This window comes from Perognathus longimembris, chromosome 8 (genome assembly GCF_023159225.1).
Source record: "Perognathus longimembris pacificus isolate PPM17 chromosome 8, ASM2315922v1, whole genome shotgun sequence".
In the NCBI taxonomy this organism is placed as follows: Eukaryota; Metazoa; Chordata; class Mammalia; order Rodentia; family Heteromyidae; genus Perognathus; species Perognathus longimembris.
This window is the reverse complement of record NC_063168.1, coordinates 48,993,870-49,009,046: the sequence shown is the minus strand read 5'-3', so window position 1 is coordinate 49,009,046 and position 15,177 is coordinate 48,993,870. Positions and strand designations below refer to the sequence as shown.

Genomic DNA, 15,177 nt, shown 5'->3' with positions numbered 1-15,177 from the left:
ACACTAAGTCCAAACTCTTTTACTATACTATTATGCTTAACTGGGTCACTACAATAAGCAGTTGGACCAGGAGTCGAAAAAGCTCAACCTTTTCACTAACCAGCTGGTTGACCTCAGGTAAGACATTTCATTATAACAATTTCCACTTTACCTACTGATCAAATGAAATTCTTAAAAGTTGCAGATCTATATACTGACATCAGACTTGAAATCAACAAATCTAACAACCTAATAACACTCTGAATTGCCTTGACTTAAATTTAAAAAATTATCTTTAAGTAGTTGTACAATGGAGTTTCAACTCAACATGTCAGTTTTGAGTACAATTCATCTTGATCAATGTCACCCCATCACTTTTGCTCCATCTCTCCCATCCCTATCCATCTTATCTAATTTCATTTTCACATATGTACACTGATTATTATGACTGTGCCTTGACTTTTTTTTTACATTTACTTTATTGTTATGTGATGTACAGAGGATTACAATTACTTGAGTCAGGCAATGAGTACATTTCCTTTCCTACAATGTCTTCTGTTCCCTCAGTCTCTTCCAGTCCCTCTCTCCTGTGTCCACCCACAAGTTGTATTGTCCATTTTCATCAATGTCCAGTGAACTCGAGTGCTGCACTGCTTCATCCTTTTCCCCTCGAGTTGTGTCCCCCCTCCCGAAGATATAAATATATGAATACACTGTGTATAAGGTAAAGAAGACTTAAAAAACTCAAAAACTTTAAAAAAAGTCTTTTGTTTCCATACCTTGGGCTTCATTCCAGTATGTTTATTATTTTATATAAGTAGGCACTTAGGCACTGTGCCTCTGTGCTTCTCTCCTAAGAATATCCTCTTTTTGTCTCAACATATGGGAGTATCTAGAATCCTGTATAATCTGTCATATCCCACTGTACTTTCGATCTAATTTCTGCATCTCAGAGAGAACGTGCACCACTTGTCTCTCAGAGCTTGGCTTACCTCACTTAACATGATTTGTTCTAGCTCCATCCACTTCCCTACAAATTATATTATTTTATTCTTTCTAATATGTGCCTTGACTTTTGAAAGACAGTGAGAAGCCATGTGCTTATTTTAGCACTTACCCTTCCCTGGAAAAGACACTTTTGGTAGAGCAGTTCAGATGGCAGACAGTCCCAGTGTTTCAGAGCAAACCAATTTATTGACAATATGTCTTCTCCTCCCATCCTTTGAAATTTCATAGCTACAGGGCCAGGCATGAAAAGTCTCCAGAAGATTCTAAAAATATGTTCTCAATCCCGCCCGGAACTGAGAGAATCACACCAACTGTGTCATATTAACCACATCTGCATCCACCACCGATAAAAGTGCATGACCGCAGAACAGATAAGAATTGTTTTCAATTTGTTCAGGTGGAATTGCTTAAATTTAACCCAATTAGACCAAATATCTAACGCAAGAGTTTGTAAACTGCCAATGTTTTCATTCTCTGTAATTGTTCATCTCTGTCTCCTAGGAACTTAAGTAAAGGAAGTTAATATGTCATAAAAATCACTGACCTTATTTTTATTCATGTCACATATATATTATTCATGTCCTAGGCAGTACAAATATAAGGCACTGTTGAATATTTCTCACAGATTTTACCACTTAACCATCATCAACATCTCAGCTGGCTTGAGGGAGGGTTTACATTACCTAATTTCCCTTATATAACACAAGATGTAATAAACAAGACCTGTCTTCTGATCTTATACTGATCTATAAAGTCCATGGACTTGGTTTTTAGATATTTGGGGATTCTGACTTAACTGGTCACTTTTAGAAAAAAAGTAAAAATAACAAAAGTAACATTCCAGTTGTTTATTGCACTTGGCAGAGTGATGAGATCTCAATTTATAAATCTCAACTAACAAAGAAACCACAAAATTCAGTCCCTAGCAGCCTGGTATTGGGAAGTCTTTGGTGTAATGGCTGTAGATCCACTTTTCAAGAGGAAAAAGGGCAGGTGGCTGCTGGAGAGCATCAGGTTTTCTCTTTCTAGTAACATATTTCACGTCTGGCTCTGTATTTGGATTATTCCATATACCCTCGAGATCAGAACAGAAACTCAGGCAGGAAAGGCTCCATAAAATTCTGTGACTTAGAAGCTCCTATAAAAGGATCTCTCTCTGTGGCCTGGGGGTTCTGCAGTATGGGCAGAGGCCTGGAAATCTGGATCCATAAAGAGAGTTCTGGGTTTGCCCTCCCAAGAAAGTGACCAGTCTTTCTTGACTTGGCCATAGCTGTATTATGAGCATTGTGTGGGTGGCTAGAAACCTCAGGCTCCACCACCTTAACACACATGTAACTTTGGGCAGTTTCTCTGCCTTAGTTTCTTCAACACTAGTACTAAGGTAAAAGATTGCACAAAAAGTGCTTGGCACAGTGTTTGGAATAGTTAAGTGCTCAATGCATGTTGGCATTGTTATTAACTCCTACCAAGAGGTGAAAACAATGTTTCCTAAAAAGGAGAGTATATGGGCATCCTGTATACATCCTTGGAGAGAAAAATAGCCTCTGGATTATTTATACAAGGTATGTATGATAGACAAATTATTTTCTAGTTAAAACATTTTAATGAAATTATAATGTCATTTATTACTTTTGGATTATTAATTTCTCTTCAAGATTAATACTTTAATACACACACACACACAAGGATAAGAAAACTAGGTTACACAAAAAATTAACTAGGTTGGAGCATGGAAAAGGAAAAATTCACACTTAAGTCCACCAAGAAAGTTTTAAAATAAAAGTCTGAATGTTTAACTTGATACAATATTTTCAAAAATACTTAATAGAAGAGAATGTTTAATTTAAAATCCATGAAAAACCCAAGTTTAAGGTAGTATGCATAGAGAGAAATAAGAAAAGCCCATGTCTCACAGTGAAAAGGGTATTTAGTCAAGTCTTAGAGGGTATTTCAATTAGCAGATAGAAAAATGTCTAATCTGAGAGCTGTAAATAACTTAATTAAGTTTAAAACGAGAACTAAAGCTCTGTTTCAACATCTCTGCCCAGGCATAGAACAGAGTCCCTAGGTCCTTGTACCAAGTTAGACTTTTTCTTTCCTCCCCCAGCTATAACCAGAGACTATAATTTTCCTTCCTTCAGGAAACTGATATACACTAATGATGACAGCTGGGTTCAGATGAGGAAAAAGAATACTGAGGACAAAGAGTCCTTGTGGGTTTAAATCAGTTTAAAACTCCAAACAAAACTCCCAGATTTGGACTTTTTAAAACCCAGTTAATGGCTGAGGAAACCTCAAATGATTGGGAAGTACTAAGATAAAAGTTTGATTGCACAAACACATCATTATCCTAAGCTTTCCTAATTACCTTCTTGCCTTTCTCATTCACTGTTCTTCTCCTTGTTTATGCCCCCCAGCCCTCCAATGTGGTTATAAGACATTTTAGAGGTAGCAACAGCCTTCCAAGGTCACTTATAAAATAGGGTTTCAGAGGAGATAAGCAGATCCTTCTCCCATAACCTTTGTACCAAAAAAGAAAAGAAAATTCCTGAAACTATAGCTTCACTTTCTTTTCGGAAAATTAGTCTCTGTTAAGGTTCATGCTTACATTCAAAGGTTAAATGTATGCACTCATAAATGAAACAGAATCACTCATAAAGGTAGTTAAATGGAAAATAACAGGCCTAAGTCCCTTATAATCTCAGCATTTTCAACAACTATTTTTTTTTTTTTTGGCCAGTCCTGGGCCTTGGACTCAGGGCCTAAGCACTGTCCCTGGCTTCTTCCCGCTCAAGGCTAGCACTCTGCCACTTGAGCCACAGCGCCGCTTCTGGCCGTTTTCTGTATATGTGGTGCTGGGGAATCGAACCTAGGGCCTCGGATATACTGAGGCAGGCACTCTTGCCACTAGGCTATATCCCCAGCCCTCAACAACTATTTTTAACACTTGTGCTGCCTTTCATGCTAGTCTCTATCCCCCAAGCCTCCCAAGCCTTCAAAATGGGTTAGCACAAAAGTAGGAATATCTCCCAGATAGCCAATGGATTTTCAATTACACTCATTTTGGATGACAATAGGAACTTCCGCTCTTTAAGAGTCCTAAGAGTCTATGAGGATAGGTCATAGAAAGAAATGCCACCTTTCCTCAAAAACCACACGATCCCATTTTGTTTTATATCCTCTAACAGTTTCCTTTGCCCTGTGGAGCGCCCCACGATTGAATTTCTGCTTCACCAGTTTCCTAGCCTTGACCCTGCCCTAGTTCTCTAAGGCTCTTCTGATCTGTGCCTCAGTGGCTTTGCCCTTGCTCTCCTCCGGTTATTCACCTCTTGTTGGCCCATCTGGTGAAATTCCTTCTTATGATCAAAACCTCGTCCTCAACCTGAGCCCTTCCTATCTCCAAGTAGACATGGTAAAAGGCACTTTTCCTTTAGTGCTTCAAGTGTATCTCTCTTTTATTTTACTTATAAGCTCCAAGACATATCCATCTCTAGCTCCAGGAACAGGTATTCAACATGTAACAGATGCTAGCATACCACAAGAATAAAAACATAAGTAACTTTATTTAATAATTTTTATTTTGAGTAAGAAAAAGAACAGTTTTGAGGTGTTAGTTTTGAGGCTTGAAATTAGGGCCTGGGCAGTGTCCTTGGGCTTTTGTTGCTCAAAGCTAGTGCTCTACCACTTTGCGTCACAGCTTGGCTTTTGGTAGTTAATTGGAGATTAGAATCTCAAGGACTTTCTTGTCTGGGCTGGTTTTGAATTATGATCCGCAGATCTCAGCCTCCTGAGAGGCATGAGCCTGGATCAGTCAGTAGGCATAATATCCCTAATCAAGTAGATTCCTGACAAACTATGCCTGGTATAGAAGCATTTTTTAAAATCTTTTCTTAAGGTGTTAAAAAAATATGAAGGGCTGGGAATGTGACTTAGCGATAGAGTGCTTGCCTAGCATGCATGAAGCCCTGGGTTCGATTCCTCAGCACCACAGAAACAGAAAAAGCTGGAAGTGGCACTGTGGCTCAAGTGGTAGAGTGCTAGCCTTGAGCAAAAAGAAGCCAGGGACAGTGCTCAGGCCCTGAGTTCAAGCATCAGGACTGGCAACAACAAATACACACACACACACACACATACATACATATATATACACAATACATACATACATGAGAAGAAAATTGTGAATAAGCATGGAACATAATTCCGCCAGACTCTAGGGGGCTGAATTAGTTGCATGGTTTCTGGCTAATGATAAGCATAATGAAGATGATGCTAGTAGCTAATATTGATTGAGCACTTACTGTCACACAAAGCACATTCTTTAATAAGGCTTTCCACTGTAAGTTGACAACACAAGATAAGGAAAAGTGACTCAAAGAAGCTAAACAACTGCATAAGATCATAAAATAACTGGCAGAACTAAGATTCAAACAGAAAACTGGCTTCAAATTCTATGTGGTACACTTCTTACTCTTGAGTTTTGTGTTATAAGAACAGAGATGGATATATACATATACTTATATGTAAGCATAACATACCTCATTTGTATTCAGAAAGTAAAATTCATACTAGATTGATGCACAAATTTAAGCAACAATTGTATCTTGATAACAAGTGTACTATTCTACAACTGAGGAATTCTGCATTTAATTCAATCTACTAATAACAAACCCATTTAATTAAGGTCTGTTATCTGCTTTCCTGGAGGATAAATAACCCAAGTTAATCTAAATTATAAATATATATGTAAACATACACAGTGCCTTGTAAATATATGCAAACATGTTAACTAAAGGATGGTATATGCAGGGGAGTAATTCCTTTGAATAACTTACAGTTTAACAAAAGGCCAGGAACATTTCTTTGTTGTAAGGGGAAAGGTTAGGTCAAGGAGAGAGGGGGGACAGATGAATAGAAAGAAAGGGCGGGAAAATGTAGTCACAATATTAATGGATACATGTGAAAACTAGGTAATTTGAGGGGATGGGTGGGATTGGGAGAGAAGGAAGACCATGATGAGAGGGGTGACACAGATCCAAACGCATTGTGCTCATCAACTGACATGTGAATTGGAGCCCATTTGTACAACTAAATAAAAATCCAAATAAAATAGATATAACCTAAGACATGGTCCATTATTTTAAGGCACTTCCAAGGGAAAACTATAAAATCATGGCATTACTGAAATCTACACATCTAAATGAGTGATCGATTACCTTATTTGGTAATATACTACTACCTTTGAAGAAAACCATTTTGAAACACACAGGAAAAGATTTCACCATTTTAAGGTCACAGTTTATTTCCATCCTGAATAGTGCTACCCATATTATTTATCATTTTGTTTGACATTTGGTTAGTTCTAAAAATTGATTCTATACACAAAAGACTAAGAATAAGCTATGACTGTTGTGTGTATATGCTATGTGAATACTCATTCAGATAAACAGATATACAGACAGCAAACAGATACCCACACATACACATATATTCTGTGGTGTATAAGGACAATTCCCAAAGATCTGGGGGGAAAAAATCCAATAGGAATATAAACACACTATGTACAGAATTTGAAATTTCCTAGTAGTCACAATTTTCTCCTAGTAATGTTACTTTAATGTATCATTTAGTTTCAGTGATAAATCATTAATACATTTTTTTCATCTCTCCATTTTTTTTTCTTTTGTTGCTCCAGTCCTGGGGCTTGAGCTCAGGGCTTGGGCACTGTCCCCGAGCTTCTTTTGCTCAAGGCCAGCGTTTTACCACTTGAGACACAGTGCTACTTCCAGAGTTTTCTGAGTAATTTATTGGACATAAGAGTCTCACAGACTTTCCTGCCCCAGCTGATTCTGAACCTTGATCCTCAGATCTCAGCCTCCTGAATAGATAGGATTGTAGGCATAAGCTACCAGTGCCTGGCTGCATCTCTCCATTTGACAAAGATAAATTCACATATTTCAAAGGTAGTTTTACTTACTTTTTTATTCCAGTAGTCATGTTTTAAAGAAAAGTATCACCTTTCCAACATTTAATAAATATAATCCACCTAAATACTTACTAAGTCATTGAAGCCTGTTTTTTCTTTTATGAGACAGGGTCCTGCTATGAAGCCTAGAGTGGTCTCAAACTTAAGATTCTCCTGCCTCAGCCTTGCCAGTGCTTTGAAATGTGGAATGCATTTGTATTTACAGAACATCTTGTTTTGGACTAGCCATATCTCAAGTGCTGAAGTGCTAAATGTGGCTGGTTATTTGCTGCCTTATCAAACAGTACAGAACAACATGGAGGTATGCCTGTCATATGAGAATAAAAGTACCCCGTTTCTATAATGTCTTACTCTGCAAATGTTAAGAGTAGTACATCTACATTAAGTAAATGAAATACTGTAGAGTAGCAAAAGATATCTTTATGATCACACTGTGTGGAAGTGGAAACTGTACATAATAAGAGTTTGGAGCTAGATGCCAGTGTCACACACCTGTAATCCTTGCTACTCAGGTGGCAGAGATCTGAAGATGGAGGCTCAAAGCAATCTTGAGCAGAAACGTCTGTGACACTCTTCTCTATAGTTAGCCAGCAAAATGCTGAATAAGATATGCATAGCTCAGGGCAGGGAATATGGCTTATTGGTAGAGTGCTTGTCTAGCATGCATGAACCCATGGGTTCAACTCCTCAGGACCACATAAACAGAAAAAGTCAGACGTGGCACTGTGGCTCAAGTGGTAGAGCCTTGAACAAAAGAAGCTCAGGAACAGTGCCCAGGCCTGTAGTCCAAGCCCCAGGACTGGCCAAAAAAAAAAAAAAAAAGATATGCATAGTTCAAATGGTAGAGCACCAGCCATGAGCAGAAAAACCAAGGTGGAGTGTGAGATCCTGAGTTCAAGCCCAAATACTGGCACAGACAAAGAAAAAGAGTCAGGAAAGAGTAATTTTAAAAAGCCAAAGTTGTCTTCATGGAACCTAGCTCATCAATAAGGAAAAAGAAGTTGGGGAGAAGATATTTTATAACACACAACAGTTAACTCTCTTCTAGACCAGAGATAATAACACTAAATGAGCCAAGAAAAATACAATTCAAATAAACCAAAGATTACTGTCAGCCACAAAGCTCTGTCAGGATCCTCATGCATCCTTTAGATACACACACAAGCAGTTAAGTATATGTAACATGGAGGTGATGTACAACGATAGTGGAAATCTAAAACAACTTACTTTATTATATCTGTAATTTTTGGACTTTAGTCAAGGATAAATTAAAGTGGATACAATACTGAGGTCTCTTATAGCTAGGAGACCTTCACTTTATGATGTAAAGACTTTAAGAGACCTGTACTTTATTATATAAATGAAAGTCTCAAGAATAAAAGGAGGTCACCATTCATAATTACACTGAGGCAAGCAAGAAGTGTGTAGACCTGTACTTTATAGTGTTACAATATGATCCTATACTACTAAACGGACATAACAGCTGCCCCAATGCAAGGATGTAGAACAGAGGACAATGACTGTGTTCTGATTACCTCAGCATGGCCACAGAGGCTTTGTGGGCTAATATACATCAGTCTAGGAGAGATGGCTTTGCACTTCTTGCTCCTGCCTCCTGCAAAGCATTTTAAATTGGTTTGAATTTGGGGAGAGGGTTCCATATGGACAGAGCTGGACGCTGACAGACTGAACATATTTACTGAAGACAACAAATCATTGACAGAGTAAAGGAAAGGAAAGGAAGAGTAAAGGAAAGGCCTGGCCTGCTAGTGCTCAAAATCTGACTTTGTAATCGTAGCCTCCTTTAGACAGGCCTAATCAATTAGAAGAGGCAGATTTTAACCAGTTGCAGGCTCATTACCATGTATTTCAGTTTGTGTTGATGAAAATCAGTTTCAGTCTGTGGCCTGGAACTCATGTACAGCATTTCCTGCGGCCTCTTATATAAACACATAAAAGTTTTATTTGGGCTGTCCTCTGTTAAAAAAAATCAAATGCACATTTTGTGAATCACTATTAAAATAGAACAATTATATGTGGATCTGTGGCAGATACCTAGAAACATGCATGACCTAGAGACATATATGAACTCAGAGCCTGAGGCAGCAGCTCCTACATGTACTAGTACATGGGTAGATTTGATGACTGGGGCTCAAATGTTGCAGCTCCAGTACCAAATGAGACAGTTTGGTTATTCCACAAGATGGAACAGGGTGAATGACTGTTAAAGATATGAAATGATGATGCAAAGAAACAGGAAGAAGCCAAGGTCTCTAAAACACAAAGGTATTCGAGTAGAGTTCACTGAATAAGCACAGACAGTAATTTAACAGCAAACTTCTAAGCAAGCAAGGACAAGTTTACTTGAGAAGCTTTTAAGAGGGAGATATAAGACATGATTGAATTCTAACATACGGTTAGTCTTACACAAGCAGAATGTGGAAGTGTGAGGTAGAGCTGCTGAAAACCCCACCCACATTTCAATGGCCTGTAACTATTCCAAAATAGTATATAGCTATGAATCATACCTGGCTGATTGACCTTTGTGGGTCTGCTGAGGCAGTAAGTCAACAGAAAGATAATATCAACATATACAGCTCTGGTCACCAAACATGGATTCTGCCTAAAAGGGTAAAGAAAAGAAATAAATTACTTTCTCTTCCTCAGGCCTGAGTCACAAAAAGGAGAAAATAGGTGCTTTCTACTAGGTACATCATGAGAATTAGACAGTTTTGATGACAGTTGAAATGAGATAGGTGCACAATCATGAGTGGTAAGAAAATCAGCAATCCAAGTGAGAAAGTAAGTCTGAGTGCATATGGTAGAGGCTACATGGGACAAAACAGCTCATACTCTATGCTCTGGCTCTAACTAAAACAAACAGAAAGCAAGCAAAATGTAAGATACTATTTTAGTTAGTTGAAAATGAGGTAGAGGGCTGGGAATGTGGCTTAGTGGTAGAGTGCTTGCCTAGCATGCATGAAACTCTGGGTTCGATTCTTCAGTACCATATAAAGAGAAAAAGCCAGAAGTGGAATAGCCTTGAGGAAAAGAAGCTTGGGGACAGTGCCCAGGCGCTAAGTTCAAGACCCAGGACTGGCAAAAAAGAAAGGAGGAAGGAAGAAAGGGAGGGAGGGAGGGAGGGAGGGAGGGAGGGAGGGAGGGAGAGGAAGGGAGGGAAAAAAGAAATTATATTAGATGACTCCCCTCTTAAGTGGAGAAATCTCGGGGAAAATTATTGGTCATAAAAACCACACATCTAATTTTTGGAGAAATGAATCTATATGCTCAAAACAACTATTTGAGCAATAAACATGCAAGATTAACAATCAATGGTGCTGATATCTTTTGTCCAATAAGTGAAATTTTTTTCTTTCTTGCAACAGTGGCTGGTTTTACTCTTTGAATCATGTGATTGTAACAGTAAGTGGATGGACTTTCTTTTGAGAATGGTGCTTGAAGCGAATAGGTTCTCAGTCTTGGTTCATACTGACCACAGATGAGGCTAGGATCTCTTTGATGTGCTAATGACCTGGCACAAGTGGCAAAATCAATAGGACACAACCCATGTCCTATTGAATCTTGTGGCTTTGCCACTTGATACTATTGTGACCAGAACAGACTCCTGACCTGTACCACTGGAATGACATTACCAACATTACTGTCTGTTTCACTATGAGTCACAGCAGTGACTGTCAAGGTGGTGGAGTGAACTGTAAATGTCCACCTTGAGGCCTGGCTGGGGTACCAGCTCTTCTCCACTACCAATATAACATTAGAGATGGCACAGAAATGGAGACTAGCTGTTTTGGCTGGCAGATGTCCTAAATGAATCTTTTCTTTTCTTCTTTCCAGTCCTGGGAATTGGACTCAGGGCGTGAGCACTATCCCTGGCTTCTTTTTGCTCAAGGCTAGCACTCTACCTACCACTTGAGCCACAGTGCCGCTTCTGGCTTTTCCTGTGTATGTGGTACTGAGGAATTGAACCCTGAGCTTCATGCATGCTAGGCAAGCACTCTACCACTAAGCCACATTCCCAGCCCCCTAAACCAATCTTCTCATTCACTGTTCACATCTTTACCATTTCCCTAAAGCTTCCTCTCAATGTCTATCCTAAACTGCCCATACAACTGGCATATATAAGCTAGTATATACTCAAATACGAAAAATATATCACTGTTGGGCCTGGATAGTGGTAGATACCTCGAATTCCGGCACATAGGAAATTGAGGCAGGAGGATCTTAAGACTAAGTTATGTTGTGAGATTCTGTATTAAAAAAAATCCATATATCAGACACTTTTAACTTGAAACAGAACTATGTTGTATCTCAGTGTCTGCCCTACCTCAGTCTCATAGACTAGCTCCTCGATAGTCGTCAGTACCAGTCAGTACCTACTTGTTCTTGGACTCCTACCTACCCAAACCTACAGTTTGTATCCCTTGTTTCTAACCTAAAACCATACCTATGCAGAGCTATTTTTAAAAATTAAGTTTTCAGGGGGCTGGGGATATGGCCTAGTGGCGAGAGAGCTTGCCTCGTATACATGAGGCCCTGGGTTCGATTCCCCAGCACCACATATACAGAAAATGGCCAGAAGTGGCGCTGTGGCTCAAGTGGTAGAGTGCTAGCCTTGAGCAAAAAGAAGCCAGGGACAGTGCTCAGGCCCTGAGTCCAAGGCCCAGGACTGGCCAAAAAAAAAAAAAAAAAAAAAAAAAAAAAAAAATTAAGTTTTCAAAACTTAGTTAAAAAATAGGCAATATACATGTGTGGTATACGAAAGAGCATTTATGCAGCTCCCTTTCCATGAACCCCTTCTCTGCCCACAGTCTAAAACCACTGTCACTACTTACTGGCTGACCTTTCCAGGTTCCTTGTATTCATTTATGCTCTACTTGTTTATCTTCACAAAATGGTGGTTTACTATTATACCAAGTTCTAGACTTTTACTATTTCCTACTAATATGTTTTAGATACCTTTCTGTAAGTTACAGAGATTTGTCTCTCTTTTTTCTTTTTTTTGAGGCAAACTGCTCCAATTTATGGATATATCGGTTTCTCTTTAACAGAACTGAACAATCAAGATTTTTTATTTTAGGTCTGAGATCTGGATTCAAACTCCATACCTGATGTGCTCATTGGCTGGGGCTCTACCAATAAGCCAGGCTTCTAAACTTGAGATCAAGATATTTTGCTACTAAAAACAATGCTGTGTCAAATGTGCTGGCACAGGACAGTAATCCTAGCATTTCAGATGTTGAGGTGGGAGGATCCTGAGTTTGAGCTATATAGCATAGGTATAAAGGTGAACCTGGTGATCTAGCATAAGCATGTCTTAACAAAACAAGTAATGCTATAATAAATATATCTGGCCAACAGTTTTGTACAAAGTTCTCAGAAACCAAATTGCTGGACCACGGTATTTCATCATTTAAAATTTCCATTGAGGGGCTGGGAATATGGCCTAGTGGCAAGAGTGCTTGTCTCGTATACATGAAGCCCAGGGCTCGATTCCCCAGCACCACATATATAGAAAAAGGCCAGAAGTGGCGCTGTGGCTCAAGTGGCAGAGTACTAGCCTTGAGTAAAAAGAAGCCAGGGACAGTGCTCAGGCCTGAGTCCAAGGCCCAGGACTGGCAAAAAAATAAATAAATAAATAAATAAAAAATAAAAAAATAAATAAAAATTCCATTGATTTGACAAGATGTTCATTAATAAAGCTGTCATTTTACATATTCATCATTCTGTTTAGATATGCCAGTTTCCCCACAATCTGAACACCACAGTTCATTTAAACCTTTTGACCTATGCCAAGATGATAAATGAAAAACAATATCTGACTTTTTTTTTTTCATCTTTTCTGGTTGTGGGTCTTGAACTCTGGCTCTGTCCCTGAGATCTTTTACTCAAGTCCATCACTCTACTACTTTGAGCCACAGTGCCATTTCTGGTTTTCTGGTGATTAATTGGAGATAAGAGCCTCATGGATTTTTCCTGCTTTGAGCTGTGATCCTCACATCTCAGCCTCCTGAGAAGCTAGGATTACAGGTGTGAGCCACCCGCACCAGCTGATTATTTTAAGCAGTATATTAAGGGTGAGGTTGACCACCCCCCTTCATATGCTTCTTAAGAAATACTTTAATTTCCTTTTCTTTGACCTATGTTCAAGGATTTGTAGGAGCTCTTTGTATATGAAGATCTGCCTTTGTCACATTTGTTGCAAATACTTTGCACAGTTTGCCATTTTTAACTTTATAATTCTTTTGCAATTCAGAAATGTTTATTCTTATGCAGTCAAACACACTGATTTAAAAAATATCTCCTGAGTTTGTTAGCTTATAAAGTCTTACTCTTCTCTAGATATTATACATACATATTTTAAATTTCCCATATTTTCTCCAAGTATTTTATAGCTCATATTAAAAAATACATTGCCTTGGAATTTGCTTGTATATTTGCATAAATTTCTAGTCCTGCTCTTTCTTTTCTCTATCTTCCCCAGGTTGTTACTCTCCCATCTATCATAATAGACAATCCATAATAGGAAGCCACAATCTATGAACATTTCTCTCAAGATTAGCATTCTCACTACTAGGACTTTCACTGCTGAACAGCTGGGGCTTCCCCCGCCAAAGAAAGAGGCATTTGGGAAAGAAAGCTAGAACATGGGGCTGATCCTGAGTTAGAGAATTCAATAAATTACCAGATATCTAGCACAGGGCTAAGCAAATGGCCCCAACAGCAGGTAGAATGCCTCTGTGCATCCCACTTTAAGCTACTTGGGAAGAAGATGCATATTAGATGGGTTTCTGGCCTCTGAGAATTTTGCCTACTTTTGCAAAGAAAGACAAATTCTGAGATAAGACAAGAAGTGTAAGATGGGAAAAACTTGACAAAGAAAGGCATTTTAGAGAGTCAACAGCGGGTACTGGTGCCTCACACTTGTAATCCTAGCTACTCTGGAGGCTGTGATTTATCTGAGGATTGCAGTTTGAAGCCAGCCTGGGAAGGAAAGTCCACGAGACTCAACTCCAATGAACCACTCAGAAAAAGCTGGAAGTGGAGCTGTGGCTCAAGTGGTAGAGCACTCGTCTTGGGCAAAAGAAGTTTTGGGATAGCACCTATGCTCTGAGTTCAGGCTCTAGGACTGGCAAAAAAAAAAAAAAAAAAAGGGTGGTGTGGGGTGGAGAAAACAGATGTAGGAAGTGATTTGTCAGCTTGCTCAGGGATATGTGGATGTGTTGAGAAAGCAGAAACACAAGCAAGGCAACCAAGCTTTCAATACCTAGGCTACCGTGATTGGATAATTCACTGCTTGATGCCCTGTGGCCTCCCAGCATCAGGGCCACTTGCCTTGGATGTATTCCCATGGAGCCATATAGAACTATAAAGCAAGTTTTTAAGGTTTTTTTTTCTTTTGGAAAATTGGTTTGCTTTCCAAGTCCAATGAGTAGGGTTTCCAAGAAATTGTTAATTTAATTTTTTTTCTTTCTTTCCTTTTTTCTTTTGGGGAATAGTTCTGAGGGAGGCTTGAATTCAGGACCTGGGCACTGTCCCTGAGCCTCTCTGTGCTCAAGGGTAGCTCTCTACTACTTGAGTTACAGTGCCACTTCTGGCCTTTTCTGTTTATGTGGCACTAAGGAATTGAACCCAGGGCTTCATGCATGCTAGGCAAACACTCTACCACTAAGCCAGACCTTAATTTTTTTTTTTTTTTCTAAATGAACAGAGGAAAAGCTGGTAAACTGTAGGGCTGCTGTTAAGCTACATTGTTCTGTATTTCCCCTAGGCCCGGCACAAGCTGGTAACCTCTCTGGCCTCCTGGGACATGTCTGGGACTGCTCTGGCTGCTCCATGTCTGGGAAGCAATGTTGCTCCAATCAACAAAATCATGGAGGCTCCCTCAAATGCTGCCACTTTAGATTCTAGGAACTGAGGATTTGGATCATAATGTGGTCCATCCCTGGCTTTGAGGTAGTTCAGCAATGTTCCTGGCTCCACCCTCCAGGACAGCCACATAGGGGCCCTGTCTGGAGTCACACAGCTGGGCTTTCTCTGAACTGGCTTTTAAGTCAGGAAAATAATTTCTTTTTCTTTTTCTCTTGCTATTACTTGATGTTTGTTCTGACTCGGAATCGGCACACTGTGAGTTCAGGGTGAGCCAGAGGTTTGTTCTTGGCCTGTCAAGCCACTTTGATGATGGGAAT

At 39.3% G+C, this 15,177-nt stretch overlaps 1 protein-coding gene across 2 annotated transcripts in view; it reads right to left on the bottom strand.

The window, feature by feature from the left end:
- The window catches only part of Thada (THADA armadillo repeat containing), a 308,781-nt gene that overhangs the window by 61,900 nt on the left and 231,704 nt on the right, over positions 1-15,177 (bottom strand). For both annotated transcript variants that reach the window (XM_048353036.1, XM_048353037.1), the window contains one exon: positions 9,499-9,593. In XM_048353036.1, coding sequence (XP_048208993.1) covers positions 9,499-9,593 — 95 coding nt within the window. The remainder of the gene's footprint in view (positions 1-9,498; positions 9,594-15,177) is intronic.